This window comes from Pipra filicauda, unplaced genomic scaffold (assembly GCF_003945595.2).
Source record: "Pipra filicauda isolate LSUMZ 115617 unplaced genomic scaffold, ASM394559v2 scaffold119_size3216105_pilon, whole genome shotgun sequence".
In the NCBI taxonomy this organism is placed as follows: domain Eukaryota; kingdom Metazoa; phylum Chordata; class Aves; order Passeriformes; family Pipridae; genus Pipra; species Pipra filicauda.
Window position 1 is genome coordinate 973,517 of NW_024103651.1, and position 22,034 is coordinate 995,550.

Below are 22,034 nucleotides of genomic sequence, written 5' to 3' on the forward strand. Positions count from 1 at the left end.
GAAATGCAGAGCTGAGGAGGTCCTTGCCTCAGAGCTCTTCAGAAAGAGCCTGGCATGAAGCAAGGGGTGGATGTTGGTTGCCAAGGGAGTCCAGGGAAAAGATGGGTGGTAAACATGATCAGTCATGATGAGCTGGAAAAGCAGTGGATGTGGTAACAAGTTGGGTAGGCACTGGTGGGCCAAGGCTGGGTTTGTCCAGAAAAAGTTGCTGCAGGACTCAAGCCATGAGAGGCAAGAGCATTTTTGTTGTGTAAGTGATAGGAAAGGCACATGTGGGGGAAGCTACAGAGAAAGTGTCTAGACAACTTTGAGAACAGAGAGTAAAGTCTAAGGTGAGGATGACATCCAGGTTGTAAGTCCAAGTGATGGATAAGAGGAGGTGATAGTGCCAATGATTACGAAAGGGATAAAGGATCACTTGGAATGAGAAAAACAGTTCACCTTCAGCCATGATGGGTCAGATGTCCCCAGATGTCAGGGAGCCAGAGTAAGATAGGAGTTTTGGTTTGGAGACAGTTAGCAGGACAGAGGTCCAGAATCAAAGGAAACTGCATTTGAATTGTTGAGATTTGTCACAGATCAAGGAAAAGGAAAAGGAGAGCCACAGTGATGGCGGGATGAAGAAGGGATATTGGCTTCAAACTGAAAGAGAGTAGGTTTAGATTAGATGTTAGGAAGAAATTTTCTACTCTCAGGGTGATGAGGCACTGTGGCAGGTTGCCCAGAGAAGTTGTGGATATCTCCTGCCTGGAAGTGTTCGAGGCTGGATTGGATGGGGCTTTGAGCACCCTAGTCTAGTGGAAAGTGTCCCTGTCCATGGCAGGAGGTTGGAACTTGATGATCTTTAAGGTGCCTTCCAACTCAAACTATTCTGTGATTCTTTGAAGATGGACAGGGAAAAGGGAAAAGGCCAGAGGGGGGCAAGAAAGGACATAAAAATAGAATGAAAGTGTAGGCAAAGATCCCCATCTATACCAACTCTTTGATCCTTCTACTCACTTTTTCATTCAAATTCTAAGTGGTATTACAGAAAGTCTTTTTACTGCTGTACATAAAGTAAATCTTTCCAAACTCTTTAAGACAGCAGTATTCCCAGCTGATCCCCAAAGACAGATCTTGTTTCTTCACAATCATAATTACTTCAAAAGAAAAAGATATAAAGAACTATGGCCAGGGAATGTGATTTTTTTTTTTTTTTAAGTAGAAATCACCCAGCCCAGCCATTGGTACAAAAATAGTTAAATATGATGGACCAAATATCAAACTATGACAAGAATGACTCGAATTAGAGAAGCATAGATAGGAGAAGCTAACAAAAACATCTCTTCCTGTGGGGACACTAACACAGCCAAATATTCATCTTTGTAGGTCACCCAGTTTAAAGAGGGATGGGCAGGGGGAAAGAAATCTGGGTTTGATATTTTGTACCCTGGACTACAAAGGAATAACTGCGAATATATAAATAAAAGACAGCTGGGCTGAGGTTTCAGATCACCTACACCCATCAGAAGGGCAGCCAGACGTCGAGCACAGTGCTCTCCTGTTTGATACCTGGCCTAATGCTCAACTCTGTCAATACTTTAAAGGCAAAGAGAGAGACAGAGCAGAGATATGTTTTATTAAAAGGCTTAAATCATGTGCATTGCCACAGAAACAACAAAGAAAATGACATAGCCCAGAGGGAGAAACCTTTGGTTTAAATATCTATAAAGACGTTGTGGCCTAAAAGGAAGAGCTCCTGCCTGGGAAAACCATGAGCCTGTCATAAAGCCTACAAGACTACCTAAGAGGAGGAAGTGAATGAATGACTGTGGCACATGGATGAGTGGCTGAAAGTGCAGCCTGAGCAGTAATTGGCTCTATTGGTGCTCCTCTGATTAGCTGGTTTTGGCTACAGCACTCATCAGACCCACGCTGAGTTCACAGCACAAAAGTATTCACTCTGCACTGAAGAACATCTCGGATCAGCCAGTGGATCCCTGCAGAGAAACAGCAAACACAGATCTGAAGGATGTGGTCTCCAGAGAGGGTTTCCAAATCTTTACTTCATGTCACTAATTCCTTATCCAGAGCTGGAAAAGAAAGGACTCCTGGAATGGATTCCTGTTACTTTTCACTACCTCAGAAATGAAGGAAGAGATGAGAAAAATTGATGATTCTTCTGTGGAGAGAAATTTAAAAGCTAAATCACATTAATTACTGTGATCTGAATGTAGATAGTTCAAATTCTTTACCAAAATACTGAAAGTTGCTAATGAACTCAAACAACAAAGGGATCAGCTTGTTGGGATGGGATGGGTTGGGCAGGTTACACACTGCTGAATCTCCAGAGAGACTCCTAACAGGGAGAGGTCTCAGTTGAGGACATCTCACAGGGGGCACAGAAGAACATAAGTCACTCCAAGCCCTTACAGTGACAGTGGGCACAGCACCAGCAAACACAAATGGAAGAGAACAAGGAAATCAGGTATATTCAAGTGAGAGTTATTTTTATGTGCAGACCTGCACACCTACTGTGTCTACTCCAGAGTTATGGCTAAGATCTCTTTTTGGCTCATCCGGCTCATTCAGCTCTGAACTCAGCTCTGTGGAGTCCTGCTGTATCCTCAAAATGCCAACACAACTCAGCAGAATGATAGAGAAATTCCACAGAACATTAATTATTTGCTTCCACACTGTGGTAATCACCTCCAAAAAGCAAATTGGAGAGGATCAGCCAGCACCAGCATATGCCAGCAGATGCTGTTGTGTTTTCTGAGCTGGCCCACTGATTCAAACACTCTGGTCAAATAGAAGCAGTTTAGACTATTAATAGTAGCATAAGGGAAAGGCATCTCTATTTTGCTTGTGAGCTGCCTGTGTCCCTCCCTTTCTCACTCTGTCCTCCTTCCCAGCTGTTATGTGGTGGCTAAATTAAACATGAGGAACAAGCAGAACAGGTCACAGCTTACATCAGATATTTCCAAAGTGATTTGAGGACAATTGACCATTATGTACCTGCAACACACAGTAAGCAGACATGAAGGTTAAATATGAGGCTTTTCTACCCGTAAGACACCAATCTTGTATGTATACACAGAAAAAATAGCAATTGCGTTTCAGACAAGCTAAGAATTTGGCTCCCCAGACAGAACCAACCAGCCTATGGTTACAAACACCTCATTTGCTTTCTGGGGGCTCTACCTCCACAGGAGTGGCACCGAAGTAGTAACACACCTCGATGTCGTTGCCCACACTCAACACAAGATTCATGTTGCTGAAGCTGCCAGGCTCTGACACCAGTCATATACCTTGGAGAGACATCGAAAGACCGCCTTGGATGGGCTGAACATCTCTCCCATCTCTTTTTCTTCACATGACCCCTATGTCTTTGCCAACATCTTGAAGGACTCAATAGAAACCTGAGGTTCATACAGGATTGCACAAAATGCCCCCAGACCTGCCCCATCTTTGTCTGAAGTCAACATCCACCTGAATTCTTTGTATTTCTTTATATTCCTTATTTACATATCTAAAAACTGTTGAATGAGGCTCTGAAACCTTCTCTACCACAGTTTAGTCCCTTCAGGTCCCAAAGGAAAAAGCAGTTTTTCCCAGTGGTTAACATTAAGGAAATTTGAGCTGGTTGGTCTGTTGGGAATTCCCTTCAGAATTGTCTTTTAAGCTTTTTTCCTGAAAGTTGGAAGCAATTTGTTGATCTTCAAGAAGCAGATTATAGGAAAAAAAGAGTTAGAAAAACTCTATCATTCTGAGATTTTTGTTAGGAAAAAAAAAATCAAAATCTGTTTCTGTTTTAGCAAGAACCAACTTTGCTGTTCTTGCATAAAGCTATGATGAAGTACATTGTAGGATCAAGACATCATGGAACATGAATATTACTTTGTTAAACTCTTCAGCACACAGCTGAGTCTGATGAAACTACTCCAGAAGGAGACACTTGTCACTGAAGACATTTTGTCTCACTGTTACAAAGTTGGCTCAGCAATATTTAACTGATGACTCATTATTTTGCACATTATTTCGAACCCTGGTCATGCACAAGGACCCCCATAGCAGGCATAGCATGAACATGGAACAAAGAGGCACCTTCTGCTCCCAAGAACTCCTAGTCCTTGTAGAGGACTGGAGGGGCAGATGGAGACAGACAGAGGGTGAGATTAAAGGGACCAGACAGGACATGCTGTCAAACTTTGAGTAACCATCACAGCTAGGGAGAGATCTAACTGGGACTATGAGTCTATGATATTCATATAAAAAAAAAACAAAGCTCCAAAAGATTTTAAGCATCCCGTGCCCATTCCACACTATTATTCCGAGTGAGATCAAATGTGGGAAAAGGAGATTACTGAAATAGAAAGAGGCTCTTTGGGGCTGTGAATGTTGCAGTGCCCCCAGGGATCCCTGGGAGAAGCTCTACAGAAGTTCATATGTGGGGAGAGGATCAGACTTTGAGCCATCAGCCAGAAATCCGGAGAAGCTGAAGCTGCCTCAGTCAGTTCTAGGAGGAAACAGTGGGAAGTGAAAATATATCGAGACCTGACTTTTCACTTTTACCTTGCTCACCAGATGTATTTTGGAAAATGATTGGAGGAAGAGCTGTTCTCCCAAAACCCCTGGGTGTCACCAGTGCCCACCCCGGGGCCAGGGGATCCCTGGCAGTAGCTGCTCTCACGTCGGAGTGTGCCTGCCCTTCGCATCTCTGCTCTTTTATATCTCGTCTCTTGGCACTCTCCGTCCCGTCCACCTCTTCCCTTTGCATTCCTCCTCTTTGCAACTCTGCCTTTGCATCCCTCCCCTTTGTATCCCTCCCTTTTCACCTCCCCCTTTGCACCTCTCTCACTTACATCCCTCCCCTTTGCCTCTCTGCCCCCTTCGCATCTCTGCCTTTTCCCATCCCTCCCCTTTGCATCTCTGCCCCTGCACACCCCCTGTCCCTCGACTCTCTGCATCTTCGCCCCTTTGCACCCCTGCCTGCTCGGTCCTCAGCCCTTCGGGCATCTGTCCCTTGCACCCTCCACTCCTCCCTCCCGCCCCTTTGCATCCTCACCCTTTCGCTCCCCTGCCCGTTCGCATCTCCGCCTCGCTGCCTCCCTTCCCTCTCCCCCCGGCACCTCCTGCACCTCTCCCGCACCCCCTGTCGCCCGCAGCCTCCGGGGCAGTCCGGCAGCGCCTCCGGGCCGCTCCAGCCCCCCTGACCCCCGTCCCCTGCCCTGCCCGCCCGGCCCGGAGGCCCCGCGATGCCGCCCCCGCCGCGGCTGCTGGCGCTGCTGGCGCTGGTGTTGGGGCTGGGTCCGGGGGTCCGGGGGGGTGCCGGGGGAGGCTGCCAGCTGCCCGCGGAGTGGCGGCCGCTCAGCGAGGGCTGCCGGGCCGAGCTGGCCGCGATCATCGTCTACGCGCGGGTGCTGGCGCTGCACCCCGACCCCTACGGCGCCTACAACTACCTGCCCTGGCAGAGGGACCCCCCCGGCGGCCCCCAGCAGGGAGCGGGGGGCCTCTTTTACTCGGCCGAGATCGAGCTGCTGTGCGACCAGGCGTGGGGCAGCATGCTGGAGGTGCCCGCCGGCTCCCGCCTCAACCTCACCGGCCTCGGCTACTTCTCCTGCCACTCGCACACCGTCATGCAGGGCTACGCTTATTTCTTCTTCCTCCGGTGAGTCCCGGGATAGGGGTGTGCGGGGAAGGGGGTGGGATACCGTGTCCCGGCTCCAGGGCATCTCCCCGGGCGGGGGGGATGCGTACCCGCCCCTGCCCGGAGGGTTCTCTCCACCCCGCTACCTCTCTCCTCGCAGCGCCTTCTGCTTTGCCTTCCACCTACAGTTTCATTGGAAAAAAAAACAACTCCGAAACTCCAAAAGCCCATAATATTCCAGTATTGCCGGGCAGCAGATGCACGGGGAGCTGCTGTTGAGTAGCTCCTGGATGCTGTTGCTTTTGTTTTTACGGCGGGACGGTCACGGAGCTGGAGAGAGGCCAGATCCAAAGTTTGGCATGGGAGTTTAAAACCCATCCCCAGATACTCACCCGATAGCTTTCCATCGACTCTCCCGAGTCCCAGCCAAACCCTGACTTTGGGCTCATCGAAAGACTAAGAAAATAAACCACAATGTTGGAACAGAGCCATCACCGTGACCTTTCAATCCAAGAGCGTTTGCGAAATACTACTCAGTGGCTTGTTTGAAATACTTGGTATATTCTTACACTGGGTACGTAATGAAACTCATTTTGATGCTGTCTAGGGCTTAGTCTGTAGTAATGTCTTTAAACACATTTTACAGAAGTTATTTATTGACTGTTTGAAGGAGTACTTAAACTCTGGGATCGAGGGCAAAGTGATGCAAATTCAGTAGGAGCTATGGCTCAAAATACAGATTTGCCTCCTTTACGGGGTTTCACTGGTGTCTGCAGGGTTGTAGGAGCCTATTAGTTCATTACTGCTGCTGTCTGATCCAGTTCCCATGGTGGAAATAGCCATCTTGGAGACTTAAGTGCCAGGAGACCTGAGAGTGATTTGTCAACTAAAAGTCTGTGTGACTTCGGTGGCACTTGTTAAGCCAGGCTGAAGTATGATGGGTGACTTCTACAGGAGAGAAAGTGCTGTTCATTCTCACAGTGCAATTTGTGTTTCAGAATGGATGAGAACTACATCCTCCTGCCTCATGGAGTCAACTTCCAGGAGGCGATTTTCCCCGATACCCAGGAGAACAGAAGGATGTTTGCCAGCCTTTTCCAGTTTTCGAACTGCTCACAGGCACAGCATGTGCTGAGCTTCTCCAGTGACTGGGAGATTCAAGAGGACAACCGGGTAAGGGATTTATTTCATAGAATCATAGAATCGATTGGGTTGGAAAAGACCTCTGAGATCATCGAGTCCAACCCTTGGTCCAAATCCAGTCCATTTACTAGATCATTTGCTCTCCAATGCTTATTTTCTAAGCGGGCCACAGGCATTCCCATGTCTTTTGTGAACATATGTATAAAAATGTAGGTCCCTGATTTTCCTTTTCCTTAGGTGGTGGTATCACTGACAAAGTAACACACTGGTGGGAAGATATTAAACTCTGTTTTCAAAGCTGGCCTCTGTGTTAGCTCTTTAGCTTCCGGTGGACCTGTGCAAAGCTTGGTATCAACTTGTTCATGAAGAATAGATTAAAAACCAGTATTGCTTGTAATCCTGTCCTATTCCACCCAGATAATTCCTGGGTTTGCTATCTCTAGACCCCATTCTTTAACTTCAGCTAAAATGTTCAAGAGCAGAGCTTTGCTTTTGTACTTCTGTGTTCATCTCATGTAGCGAGAGCAGTGCCTGGACCACAACAGACTGTAAGGGATTATTCTTGCCTGACTCCACATAACAGCATAAACATCTACTGAACTAATCGCCCTAAGCTGTCTTTGTAGCTGCTGGGGGAAAAGAGTCTCTTGAGGGCACGTTTCATCTGAGCCATGAGGGCATGGTTTGTCTGAGCAATGCCAGCACTTACTTCTGAACAAGCTGAAAGAAATGTCTCTTTCTCCCTTCAAGGGAGGCCACAGCAAGTAGTTCACCCACTAGGCAATCCTCCCTTAAGAAAGTACAGAAAGTCCAACGATGCCCACTGTTAGTGGCTTCTGAGCCCCTTTTATAGGACTGTAGTGTGTGTAATAATGCAGGATTTTAATAAATACTTATTTGGCAGAGAGCAGCAACCTGTTGTTATGTGCGTGCACGTTCTGGATGTGCATGTACTTTTGAAGAAGTGGAACTTGGGGAGCTGGTTTAGTGCCAAACCTTGTTTTGTGAGGCCTGTGGTTTCCCCTGGTAGCTGAGAACATTATAAGCATCTCTTCAGGTCAGGATGGACAGGACAGGTGTCATCGCTTGTGCCTTCCGTGGCTTCACCCAGGGCACGATGTTTATGTATGGCAGCAGATGCACAAGTGGCTTGTTTGGGAGATGGATGGAGGGAGTTCAGTAGCTGTCGAAGCCCTTTCCTTTCACCAGCTGGCTGAATGCCAGCATACAAAGTTTGAGCTGCTGTGTGGCCATCTGGCTGGTGACACAGCCCCTCTCCTTGGGATGCCCCATGAGTGAGTGTTTTCTCACTGCCGATATTTTGGGGAGGGAGTGGGCAATGGTCCTGTCCCCTATTTGGGGACAGCAGCAGGAATTGATGTTTAAGAGAAAATGAATCATCTTACAATTAGATTACAGAGCTGTAACCCTGACTAGGCAAGAAGGGGGAGGTAAAGAGCCCTGGTCCCAGCCCTGCCTCCTCTGTGCCAGCCCCCAGGCTCCCCAGTGCCCCAAGCAACAGATTTGGCAAGTAAAAGTGCTGCTGCTGCCAAATCCATGGATTTTTCTCCAGGGGAGCAAAGTGGCATTGAGGGACCACCAGATCCAACTGCCAGTGCCTGACTGTGATGCCTCTGCACTGTTTATTTAGTCGTGCTGAGCTCATTGTAGGGGACCTTGATGGGTTGGTGCTCCTTTATGCCAGCAGTGACTCTTGCCAGTCAGATTTAATGGAAATCACAAGGCAGAACCCCCCAGGGTAAGTTGGGGCAACCCTGAGCACATGTATCAAAAGTGCATTTCAGCTGTTGCTCTCTTTGACCCTGCAGCTGTGACCAGACCAGGGGGTCAGCTGCTGGTCCTGTAGACTGGGGCCGGGGGCTTTGCATGCTTTAACACCCACCCATCCAGGGAACAAATTCAGCACAACTGATGGACACTTTGTCTCCCCTTCATAATGCAAAGTAAAAGCTTCCTCTGCACCAGTTAAAAATAGTTCAGGCTGACTGTGCTCCCATTCAGCTCCTGCATCTGTGTTTGCCCAGCCGAGCGCCGGCTCCTCGAGCCTGCGTGCCCCAGCCTGGGAAGGGGATGACATTTCTGGCTTCTATGATATTAGGAATTTGTTCCCCAGATCTTCTCAGTGCAGGTGTCTGTGTCCAGGGTGCATCTCTCTTTAGTGTTTTGCTTCTCTCTCTGCCTTGTTACATCCAGAGGTGGCTTTCCCAATTGGCACCATGTCTACTCACATCCCGTCACAGTGTAAACAATTTCCATTTCCGAGTGTGCTCAGCTGAGCTGCCCCGTGGTGGCTCCTAAGATGAAATCTGTGGCATGTGCTAGCTTCATGGCGCAGAAAGTGAGCATAACTCAGAGCATTATTCTCTAAGTGTTTTGAAAAGGAGGTTCTTCGGGAGCCTGGGGTCATCCAAAGGGGGGTTCTGTGATGGTGTCAAGTTATGGAGAGCTTGGACAGAGAGAGAAGGGTCTTCCGATGAGGCTCACACTGCAGTGAGGAGTCAGGGACCTCACCACCTGTGGTGTACTGACAAAAATTGTGAGTTAAAATACATCATGAATATTTTGTGCAGTCAGAGAGAAAGCAATGGAAATGTTGAGATCCTCAGAGCAGAAGGCAGCTGAGATGAAGGTCTCATTCCAGGAGTTAATAGGTAGGGTCCTGTCTGTGGATCTTGGAACAGCTGCATGCAGGGACACCTTAAAAAGCAACTCTGTCAAAAACCAGTGCGCCTGAGTAGGTCTGGATGAAATCTCCTGTTTACAGCTGGATCTCATACTCTGAAAGACTTTTTGAATCCCTGTATTTGCTTATGGCCCTGTGCCCTGGCCTTGATATATTTCTGGGGTGGTCATTTCAAAGGAGACTTCAACTCTGTGCAGTTGCAATGAATAATTCATGTTGGTAGCTCTGGGGTGCTCAGCCAGAATGTGAGAGAGCCCTATGATGGATGAGTGTCTTTGCCTCATGTAATGCTGCTCCCAGCAAAAGGTACCTTCTGCAGGATGTTCCTCAGCTGGCCACAGAGCAGGTGACCCAAAGGTGACCACTGACATGTTGTCCTGCTTGCCCTCTTCTCTCTGCAGTGCTCCTTGTTGCAGCGAGCCTTGTCTGGGCTTTCACAATGGGTAAAACGAGGAAAATCCTGACAGCTTTTTTTCCTCCTTCCAGCAAATGTGTCTGATGATGCAAAATAGAATAAAGAGATGTGCAGGAACTTTTTGATGCACTGGGATATGCCACCTGCCTTCTCCCTCACAGGCAAACCTTTACAGTTTTCAGAAAGCCCCAAGGCATGTGGTGAAAGGAGGCCAGACCCAAGGCACATCTCACTGGGGATAATACATTCCTCATCCTGAGCCTGCTGCTCTTGCTGGAAGCTAATCACAGCTGCCTTTTTAAGCCCCTTGCAGTCTGGGCTGAGGGCCAGATGCTGCTTTCCACAGTCTTCCAATAATCCCACAATCTCATAAATTCACTCAGGTGCTTGTTATGGCCACTCCAGAGAGCAATGATAGCTCCTGCTGTCACTTCTTTTGACACTTGCATTTTGGCTTTGGCATTTGCAGAGGCAATAATTAATTGAGCCCCATCTTGACTTTTATCTCAGTTCCTTAGAGATCTTTGCAGACCTCCTGCTTTACTCCATCTCATTGCTGCAGTGATTTCCACAAGATTGTTGCTAAAACATGAAGGTCCCACCAGGCTTGGGGTTGGAGCTGAGTTTGTAATGAGTGGCCGCAACTTCTTGCAGAGCGAGGGGCTCCTTCTTGCAGCACATTGCAAGTATCTGGGTCCCAGGTTTGGTCCAGTCCCAGAACTGATGTTCATGGAGGTGATAACACAGGAACACCCTTTTTATTCTCTTTCAGGATTACAGTTTTAGATGATTTTTCCCACCCTCTGCCTCTGGGAGAAATGCATTATTTACCTATCCAGGGAACCTTGCAGACAGCAGTTTTTATTAAGGTGCTTTTATTAAAGAAAGAAACAATTAAGCAGCAATACAAACCTAACTAAAATTCTTAGAAGTTCCATGTTTTAGCCCACATCTCATGTCAATCCCTGAGGGAAGGCCTGCAGATGTATCAAGGGATTTGTGAAATGTGACAGTGGCCGTGCCAGGCTTTCCTATGCCTGCCAGCATGCAGATTCCTGCCTCAGGAAACCACTAGACATCCCTTTATGTTTTCCCCCTTGATTCCCTCAGTATTCCTAAAATTTCCCACAAGTCCCTGCATGCCACCCAGTTATTCTTTTGTGCAGCTGTTAGTGCTGATGTTTCATTGCTGGTACTTTTAGGGAGCAGCCTTGTGACCTTTTCTTGCTCAAAAGGATTTCTATCAGTGGTGCAGGGATGGAAGGGGGGAATGGGAAAGTCCCAGAGGCTCAGGTGGCACCCGCATATTCCGATACCTCTTTCTCACAACACACTTTTCATATGGCTGAAGTGATAAAGGACATTTTTCTACATGCAGGGGATCGATTTCTGCTTGCTCAAGCTGGGGAGTGGGAACTGTCCGTGTTGTTTTATCTCTCACAGTGCCTGCTGCCAAGCCTGGGGATGATGCAGTAGGTTGGGATTGAAATCTTGCCCCCCCACCAAGAGTTTTTAGTGCAAGTTTGGGGGCTGTAATTTCTCCTCCTGACTTGGCCTTCTGCAGAGTTGTCTGGTCTCATAAAGACCTGGTTGCCCTTCCTGCATATGAGAGATTACACCGAAGTGACTTGAGGTCTGGTGTCAATAAGGGCCATAGAAATGTGTAATAGCACTTGTAGATATTTATTATTCAGGGGGGCTTTAACTCCTGGTTTTATCAACAGCTGGATAGGGAAATGTGGTCTTTTGGTCTCCCCTTTTATTCATGCAGGAGCATTGCAAAATGATCCCAAGTGCATCAAAACAAGGGAATAATGGCAGTGTCCAACCAGTCATGAGCAACAGCGAGAGCCCTAGCGCTGAGATAAAGCCCATGGAAATTAAGGAACCCAATAACTTCAGCTAAGCTCGGTGAGGTTGCAGGGGGAGATTATAGTTTTTATTAAGTTTTTCTCCGTGCATTGACTTGTCTCCTCTCAAGCAACAGAGCCACAATCATGCTGTTACCTCAATTGATTTAGATGAATGGACTCGCCTTCTGAGAGACCTCCAGAGCTTTATCTGGGTAATAACAGAGCTATTATGAGAGTAGTCTGTGTCCCAAATAAAAAGCAAGTTAATTACTGGGTTAGTCTGGCAGTCTACAAATATCTGCTCAGCATCTTCCAGCCTGGATCCTCTTCTCAGGTGGCACTTTGGCTGCTGTAACAACCTGATGACCTGATTGGGACACCTGTAAGGTTTTGGAGTAGCTGAAAAGGGGACCGGATGAGAAAAGCAATTGCATAAATGGTCTCGGCATTATATGCAAAGCAAAAATCAAATTAAATGGCATTCTTACTCTGAGGAAGTAGAGGAAATAGTTTCAGAACTACTTGCGTTTCAGCAACAACCGTGGGGGTCGGATCCTTGAGTCCATCTGTAGGCAGCAACATATTTGCTTGGTATTGGTCTCAGCCTGTCTCTTCCCTGATGCTCTCAACCAGTTGAATTCTAGTGGGTCTCATTCTGTGACACTTCACAGCACCATGAGGGCTCAAACTGTGCAGAAATAGCCACTTACACTGAAGCTCTTTGGGCTACCAGAGAAGAGCTTGTTCATGTGATGTTCGCTGTGGGGTCCTGTTTTGATCCATCTCCCCAGGGAACATGTCCCCGGAGAGGTGAAAGGAAGAAGGAAAGTTGGGGAAATCCCCATCAATTTTCTGCCCACTCTGATTTTGAAAGTGATAAAACAGTATCATATCCAGAGAGAGTCCAAGCTGCCTTGGATGCATGGATCAGAGTTCTTCCTGTGGCAGCTGAGATGGATGTCAGTGAAGGTGAAGGTGACTCTGCTCTGTGAATCATGAAAACTCTAGCCACTAGAAAAAAATAAGCTGATAACTGCGTTGGATTTCATCTGAGATCTCATCCATGTTATCCACTGAGTCAAAATGAAAAAGCAATTTGTTTTTTTCTCTTCTAAACATTAAGAACTTCTGCTCTTTGGAGTTCCCTCTCTGCTCTGAGTGCTGGGAGATGAATTGTAAGACTGGAAAATGGTAGTCATGGAGTCCAGAGCCAGCAGTTTTAGGAGAACTAGTCTGAAAAAGAGTAGGTGACAGCCTGGCTTGGTGGGGACAGTTGTCTTTTATTCCCATGTACTGGTCTTCTGTGTCTGCTTGTGTCATGGGCTGCATTAATCGTTCTCCCTTCTCTGGTCTTAAAGCACTAGGGAAGTAGAAATTAATCTCGGCTAAAAATGGTGGTACATGGCAAGGGCAGGGCAAAAAGACCTCAAAATAGATAGAAGTGAGGTCCAATATCTAGAGGTTTGGAAATCTTCTTTTACATGTGGTTTCTTGCCCTGCCATTTGCTAGAGGGGTTGTTTCTCCATTAGCCTAACACCGTGATAGAGAGTTCTGTTGTTTTCATAGTGATTTACAGCACTTCTGTTTTCCTCCCAGAAACCCACCCATATTGTACCCTCTCCCTATGATCTGTGTTTAATTTGAGTACATGTAAGCAATATTAGGTGAAATGGAGAACTGCTGACAAGTGTCTGGGACACGGGAAGACCATGAGACAGTTGATACATTTGGGTAACATCCCCAAGAGTCTTTTGGCATGGAAATGGCATTGACTCATTTCCAAATCTTCCCACCCAGGCTGTGGTAGGGGATTCTTAGAGTTCTGATTGGCACCTCCCTATCAGTTTTCTGTCTTCCCACATGCACACAGGCCCATAAAATACAGAATAAAAGATCACAAAGGAGTACACAATAGTCTTATCCATGGGATGTTTCCATTGCATATGGTCTTTATCATATTTATAGCACGCAGAAGGTGTTCTGAGCAGCTCTTCCCAGGAGAAAAATGGGGAAATATCTCTGGTTTTTGGTTGTCTCTTAAAGGCACATTATTTCTGCTGGGGGACTTGTTGGCTGTTTGCCATATATAATGCAGGAGGGATGACCTGATGTAGTGTGGGAGCCTTGAATTTGATATCGTTTGTGAACAGTCAGAATTTGGGGTTGAAAAAGGTTCACCCAGCTGAACTCTTGTCCCCACTGGCAGCCCAGACTGGTGAGGAGCTGCCAAGATGCACCCTCCTGGTACCAACACAGGTACAGGATGATGTGAGGGGAGCCCCAAATAGTGTCACAGCTCCTGGTGAACGTGTCTGGACTGACATTCTGTCTGTCAAGTAGTGCAGATTACTCCAGAGCACAGCTCTCTCTGACTTTGTCTCAGGCACATCCAAGTACATAATATCCTTAAAAATATCCGGTTTCCAGCCCGCTGAGCAAGGAAATGCCTAGACAGCCAGGGCTATGTGTGTGTGTGTGCACTGCTGCCTCCTCCGAAGGGCGAAGCAGCAATCCTTCCAGGAATTGGCAGTGAATGGAGACCCACATGGCTTCAGGCTGCTTTTAATTATCCAGAGTCACACTTTAATGAAGTTCTGCCAAATGCATTAAATCATTCCACATTTCGTGGCATGACGCTATCTGCTGCTGTACGTGAAGTCAGTGGTGAACAGGCATCTGACCCCAGCCCCAGGACACCTTTCTGGCTCTCTGTGTGGCTTCCTGCACTGCCACAGGGGTGGGAAACTGCTGGTGGCCACAGAGGCATTTGGTAGTTGTGGGCTGAGCGCTGCACATTGAGAGACACAAAGGCTGCTTAGAGGGATGCTGTTTCCTTGAAGTTTCCAGCCCAGGTGGGGTTGAAAGACATGCAGTGGTGTTGCTGAGCACAAATCCTGCTGCAGTGCTTGCTTAGCTGGCTGAAGAGCTTTTTGGGATCCCCTGACCTTTAGAAGAAGCCTCTTAGCCAAGGCACTGCTTAGGTAGGAGAGGTGGTAGTGACATTGAGCTGGTCATGTTCCCTCTGCTTTAGCACAGAAGTGGCTGAAGTGGGAGATACCTCCCTCTGGGGAGGGCAGTGGAAAGTTTGAAGCCTAGCCCAAACCACTACAGCATCCTCATCTGAAGGTGGGCTGGGAATTGCAGCATTGTAGTGAGAGGTGGATCTCTCAATCATGCCCTCTGGAGATGACGCTGTCATGGGAAAAGTAGCAACAAGAAAACATGAGGAAACTGACTTCAGTCCATTGTCTCCTTCCCTGTGTGAGCGATACTACTGTTTTTCTGCCCTCCTGTTCACAGCCTCCCCAGTGTGGGAAAGTGAGAGGGGACATCCCACCACACATAGACTGCGAAAGGTGAAAGAATGGTTGGCAGGGAAAGGCAGCTGATGTGGACCTGGGCTGTAAAATGAAGGACAATATGTGCTTGAAAGTGCTTGTGCCCATGGCCAAATCACCTTCCTAAACACAGGCTTGTGTACTGAAGGTGCTACTCAGATATCTGGGACCTGACCTCCGAGGGGAAGGTGAAGGGGACAAAACCCAGTTCTCAGCAAAAGGAAATTCGGTAAATCTGAATCACAAACCTTGGAAAACAAGGGCTGACAAAAACCTTGTGATCTGAAGGAGCTGGACCCTTCTCACAAGACCTGTTAAAGTTCTACCTCATGGATCAAGCTTGGCTCCAGCAGAAATCAGAAAGGACTTTTGAGATGATTGTATCAAACCATGTCTAAACCCCTGTAATCCCTCTATCCCCCATGTAATCCTACTAGAAGAAAAATTAACTATTTGGAAATTGCAGTAAAAATTTGTGTAACTCTCCAATTAACATAGGTTGTCCCCTTCATTAACATACAGCCCCAGATGCCTTTAAAATAGTGTTCTTGTGTCCAATAAACTATTCCAGTTTCCCCATACTGGGATCGTGTCTAGCTTTTATTTTTCAGACCGCCACTGGAAGGGTTGAGGCTGGTGTTCTCGTAAGGTGGACATATTATCTTATTAACCTGAGGCAAAATAAAGAAGCAGATCATGGGTATTTTTTGATCCAGTCATGCTCCAGTATTCATACTTGTCCCATGGTGTTTCAGTCTCAGAGAGTGGAGGTACTGACTTAGCCTGGGAGCTACTGGAAGATGCTCAAATATGACTCCTGACATCCTGCTCAGAGTAATCCACTGGGACTATTTCAGTGCTTTTGATTGGGTTGGGAACAGGAAGGGGAAGCAAACATTTGAGCTGGCTACATATGGCTCTTCATTGTTTGGGTTTTCCTAGACCTTGGTTCAGGCCAGCTGTTTTGGGGAATACATTCAGAGTGAGTCTCAGGCAAGTTTTCTGGTCCAAGATCAGCCTTAATAAGGGAGGTCACTAAATTTTGGGTTATTCAACCCAATTATGGGAGCAACCATGCTCCTCTGTAAATCTGTGAGTCTCTAGATGTGTTGGGTGGTTTTGTGCGTCCAAATCCATAGACTGTGTTGGTCAGCTGGTGAGAAGGATGATTTGTATGGATCAGCAGGCCTGGACCAGGATCTATGCCCAATGCATGTGCTGTTCCTACAGACACAGTAGGCAGATTTAGCCTTTGGTTTAGTTACTGGCTCCAGTTGACCTTGAATCCAGGGACAAGTCTTTTCTTTCAACTTCTCTCTCTCTGCTGACCCACCTGTGAGATAGATACAGAAAAAGATGGAGCAGAACATTTATTAAAATCAACAGCCACCAAAATCCATCTGGCAGCTGGCAGACAGGACACCTGTAATGCTGCCTGTAACCAGATCAGCCCTTGTGGCTTGAAGGGAGATGAGATCTTTTAATCTGGGGTGTATTTTCTCCCAGCCTATGCATTTTGGTGGTTTTTTTCACAAATGACAAGCCAAGTTGGCTCTGAGGCAGCAGGAGTTCGAGTCCCTAATGGAAGCTGCAGACGGAGCCTTTTAAAACCCATCCTGCCTCTGCCAGCCAAGTATCTTTCCAAATTCCCCCAGAGAAGTGTCCTTGCCCTGTTGTGCTCAGTCAGAAGCAGCCTTGAGGTGCCAGGCTTGGCTTTGCCACTGGCCATGGAAACACACAGCCCCTTGCAGCAGTTGATGTGAAGTGATAAACCAGAGTGGCTGGTTTTGAGGGACTGGGAACATACAGTTTTGGTGGACCAATTGCAGCTGATTGCTGCTCAAATCACTGCAGGTGCCCCTGGCAGCTAATGCAGTGACTGTCTCCTTTTTCTGCCCCAGTCTGTGGGCTTTTTTTGAAAGAAGGCTGCTACAACTGTTAGTCAAGTTATCTGTAAAATGAATGACAGTAGGGAAAAATACACTGAGGGAGAAGCAAGTTTCCATGACACTGTATACTGCAAAGGGAAATTAATATGACCAGAAAGCCAGGTCTGAATTTCTGCCCTTCCTGAGAAGGTACCAGATAGCATCCAAAGCCCACATCTACCAATTGGATTAAAAAAGGCAACCTGGAGGTGAATTTTTCTAAAAATCACTTGCAATTTTCCTGAGCTCTTCAGAGAGCTACAGGCATGCTGGATGTGAATGCTGATGTGGAAAAAGCCTGTGGATTGGAAACAGTTTTAAGAAGACCCAGGGGAAGGGCTCTTAACACCATCAGTGACTGGGATTCTGCCCTTTTACACATTTTAGGCTCAGGCACATTTTGTCTGAGTTCAATGAACACTTTATGCTCTGTCCCTTGAAATCCTAATTGAGCCTTTATTTTCTTAAGTCTTGATTTCAAAGGGCAAGGGAACAAATGTAATTCTTGGTTCTTTTCCCAAAGGGGCAGAATCATAGATTAAATGTGCCTTGGAAATAATACTATATGCTCAAATCTTTCCCATTGTAATAAAAATGGCTTGAAACCACATCCAGTGACAAAAACCTCCTATATTTAACCTATGTCTAGAAGCAGCTGAACTACTGATGGGAAATGTCCTGATGCTTCCAAGTCACTGGCACTGTGGAGCCACTGGAACGCATCCCGCTCCTTACAGACAGTCATTGCTCAAGAAACACATTGCAGATGTTCAGGATGTGAAGGAGCAGACCCTTCCATCACAGCATCAGGATAGAGTAGGGTTAAAAACAAAATCCCAGACTAGAGGCATCCCTGAGACATTTGCCTGCCTGTTCTGTGTCCAGACTTCAGGATCGACCTCTGGTTCCTGCTCAGTGTCAGAAATGTCTGGAACAGGAGAAGCCTCCTGTGGTCCCTGCTAACAAAGTGGTGTTTATCACGCTCTGGTAATTGCATTTGCTATGGTATTTACAGCATTTCCTATGTTTTGAAATGGAGAGATCTCAGGCTTGCCCAGGGCTAACTGTGTACTTTAACCTGCTCCTAAGCCCACATGTATCTTTAAACATTAACATGCACATTGGCAACACTCTGAGTCAGCCTCAACACCAGAACTACTGAGCTGGGAATGTGGCTGTTGCAGTGTTACTGTTTGCTCTCAGTTTTTATCAGAGACAGTATCCTTTCTCTTTTCCAGGTTCTAAGAAATTTCCCTTCCCTTCCCTTCCCTTCCCTTCCCTTCCCTTCCCTTCCCTTCCCTCCCCTCCCCTCCCCTCCCCTTCCCTTCCCTCCCCCCCCCTCCCCTCCCCTCCCCCCTCCCCTCCCCTCCCCTCCCCTCCCCAAACCTTCCCTTCCCCAAACCTTCCCTTCCCCTCTTCTCATCACTTGTCACTGATGTCCATCTGGAAATTGAGCTGTTGACCACTACCCTCTGGATGTGTCCATCCAACCAATTCCTCGTCCACTGAACAGTCTACCCATCAAATTCATATCTCTCCACTTTAGAGAGAATATTGTGGGGGAATGTGTTGAAGGTTTTACAGAAGTCTGGATAGATGACATCTATAGCTCTTCCCAGTCCAGTGGAGACAATTCTCTTTGACTCAGGATTTATCCCCACTAGGATTAGGAACAACTGTTTTAACATTTTCTGTTTGTAAACTTATTTGTCTAAATCCTGTGCCCTTCCTACTCCATGACTTTCCAACCTAAATGATTCTGTGATTCTATGATTATATGACTAACTCTGTGATGAGCTGCAAATCTGCTTTCCTAAAATTCAGGGTCTTGATTTTACTCTTTGCCTGACACATTTCCCTCAGGTCTGTGAACTCCTCCAGTGCATGAACACTGCAGCCCAGGCTGTCTCCAATCTTGACTGATTAGTTCCCTTAATTGGTGATCAACAGGTCCTGTATTGCATTCCTTCTGGTAGAGCTGTCTTATTACCTGGCTTCAGAACTTATCCTCAATGGAATCTCATGGACTCCAGTAGCCTGACAGGGATACCTGCCTTTATGGAAGCAACTCATCTACCTGTCGCCTTTTGAGATTCCATAGGAGATGTGAAAGATTGGGGAAATCTGCTGTTCAACACTGAGATTCCACCTTCTCTAACTGCAGTTGGATCCCTCACAGGCATTTCAGGGGGCACTACGTGTGACAGGGTGGACAGCTGAATCAGACCTCATTTTATTCAACTGTGAGAAATGCCTTTTAAATATGACCAGTGCCAACAGAATTCCCGCTTACAGAAATGCTGGAGAAAACATATCTATGTGTTCTCTGCTTTGCAACACTGATGCTTTCTCCAGACATAAATTGATACTGAAGAGACAGGTTAATGAGTGTGTATCTTGTGGCACATAAAACATGATGAGACATCAGTCCAAATATTGAGACTGGTCCTTCCTGTGACCTGAGTTGTGCTTTCAGTGTCAGCTGCACTTGGTGTTCCTGACTCCTCTATAGCAGCACAGTGATTTGGAAATCCTTGCCCAGCACAATATGTGAGTGGAAAGATCTCCTATGACCTTGTGCTCAGGGTAACCCTGGAAATAACTGGTTTCAGATTCTACTTGTCTTTTGGGCAAAGACAACGTGTTAGTTGCAGAAGCAGAGCTCATTTGAGCTCACACTGTGGTCTGGCCTTGGCCATGTATGAACTTATTAGTGTCTAAAATGGACTGACGTGGTCCTGGATCATTTATGCTGCACCACCTTGACCATGACTATAGCTCTGTCTCACTGCCTCCTTTTTCTGGATATAGCAGTTCTTCTGGCTTGGATTTAGTGGATTCTGGAAAAATCCAGAGCTTGAAACAAGCCCTGCAACACATCTCGAGTCCTCCTTCCATATCTATTACTGTGTGGAGCAGGTGGCTTGAATTTGACTGGAGCTTATGATGCATTTTGGAGTCTTTATCTTCTAGCTTATAAAACCTTTTGGGTAAAATTTGCTGAATGCACTTAAGATGTTGAGTTTTGTTTTGTGGATTTAAATACAATCTTATACACTGCTTTAAAGCAATTCCTTGTGTTTTGAAAGTCTGAAACCTCTGCCCCCCCTTTTTTAAATGCCTGTGGTCAATTACAGACTGATTTAGGAAAGGCGCAAAATGTGTAAATGAAATTAAAAGCATTTTTTAAAATGATGTTAGGAAAAAGAAAAAAAAAGAGGATACATATGTTATAAATACTCTATCAAAAGGAAACATTGTTTCTGACATAAAAAGCCTTAGACTCCAAAGCTTGCAGTAACAACTTTCTAATCCAGTCAACATTGTTGGAACCATCATGTAAGACAGCCTTTTTACATGGGGCTGTTTGAATTATTTAAATATTGATTTTAAGGCTTTTTCTATTTGGACTTCAAGTATACACTATAGATAGAACCTGTTTTTTCTATGTGTTTTATGTATAAATATTCCAGATTTGGATTGACTTCTTGGTTGGATGTATTTAAGTATTAGTTGAATGGAGCTTGTTTACTTCAGTATTGATCTCAAAATGTGAGGAAAGACGGAATTTCATTACATAACACTCTGAAGTGCTGCAGCCAACAACAGAGTGGGGTACAGGAGTCCTTTTGACAGGTGCTTCAATATTAGAAGTCCTGAATTGGTGCACAGTAGTGATCTACTGGGGAAGTAAAGTAAAAGACTGCCAGCATTCCCCCCTGCCCCTACACCAAGACCCACAGCATACCAACAGGTATCTAAATCAGGTATCCAGTAAAGAGTGCAAGAAGAGGGTAAAGATATATGGTGGTTCTTGCTGATGCTCTCCCAGCCTCCAGTGTTTTCAGGCAAAGGAGTCTCCGTGGTGAAGTAATTTCCATATATTTATTCATTTCTATATATTCAGTGACTTCCAGTCCATTTCTGTCTCATAAAGCTGTCCAGCCTCCTCTTGAGAATCACCACTTTTTGATTGCCTTTGACCTGTTTCCTACTGTATCATCTGATACTCCCAGTTCTGCTGGAAGATGCTGCCAGTCTCTCTTTAATCTCTCCATGGCACTCATGATTGCATAGACCTCTATCCTATACCCTCTCATAGCACAGGACTCAAGGTTACAGTACACACTTGATGTCTGAGCTTTAAAGAAGATTGTTTCTGCCCTATCCTGGATAGGAATCAGCTACCACTAATGCTCTGCAATGCAAGTCCATGAGAAAAGAGGGAGTAAAGCCCCTTCCCTGCTTGTCTGGGACCTCCCACCGCTATTGCCACAGGGAAATTTCAAAGTTTTGCCTAGACTGCTGGAAGTGCCAACAGGAAAAGCAAATATTTGTGTGTAAGACTTAACCCCAAGAAGATTAAGTGCAGATGAATGTCAACAGTGCCAGCAACCTGTGAGAGAAAGTGAAAACTGAGAAGGATGTAAAAACAGAATATGGGGGGGGGGGGGGGGGGGGGGGAATAAAATGCAAAACAGATTAGAAGCAAATCAGGGAGAAGGGAAATTTCAATGGGGCTTTTTGCTTTCCCACAGAAGGGCAGCATGAAGACCAGGGGGAGGAGCACCACAACAGGGGCTCATCTGTTTTAGCATCTTGGAAGGTCCCAAGGATGAGCACAAAGTAAGGGGGGATAGGAATGAGAGATGCAGCTTCAAGGGAATGCTACATGGACAGTAGATGTCTTTGGAAATTGGGAATGATCCTGGAGGTGATTAATATCTTGCAGGCTTTTAGTTCCCACCTCTTCAGTTCTGGAAGTCAATTACTAGCCAGGGAAATGGTGATCCGTGGGAAGAGGTTTGGTTTTGTGAAGCTTGGCCCACGTTCCGTGGGAGGAGAACTGTACTGTTTGGAAAGCATCCACCTCGGGAAAATCATAAGTGGTGGGGCTGTCTAGACTAGTCAGGAAGGCGTGAACAAATAACCAGGGTAAAATAGAAGAAGAAGAAGAAAAAAAAGTGTGATTCCTCACCTAGACTTAAATTAATTGAAGCTTCAAAGGATGCAAACAGGAGAC

The 22,034-nt window shown here is 46.3% G+C and overlaps 1 protein-coding gene across 1 annotated transcript in view; it reads left to right on the top strand.

Moving 5' to 3' along the window:
* Positions 1–4,843: 4,843 nt before the first annotated feature.
* The window catches only part of CCDC3 (coiled-coil domain containing 3), a 37,655-nt gene continuing 20,464 nt past the window's right edge, over positions 4,844–22,034 (top strand). The window contains exons 1-2 of the mRNA XM_027722486.2: positions 4,844–5,650; positions 6,628–6,802. Coding sequence (XP_027578287.1) covers positions 5,238–5,650; positions 6,628–6,802 — 588 coding nt within the window. The 5' untranslated portion in view covers positions 4,844–5,237. The remainder of the gene's footprint in view (positions 5,651–6,627; positions 6,803–22,034) is intronic.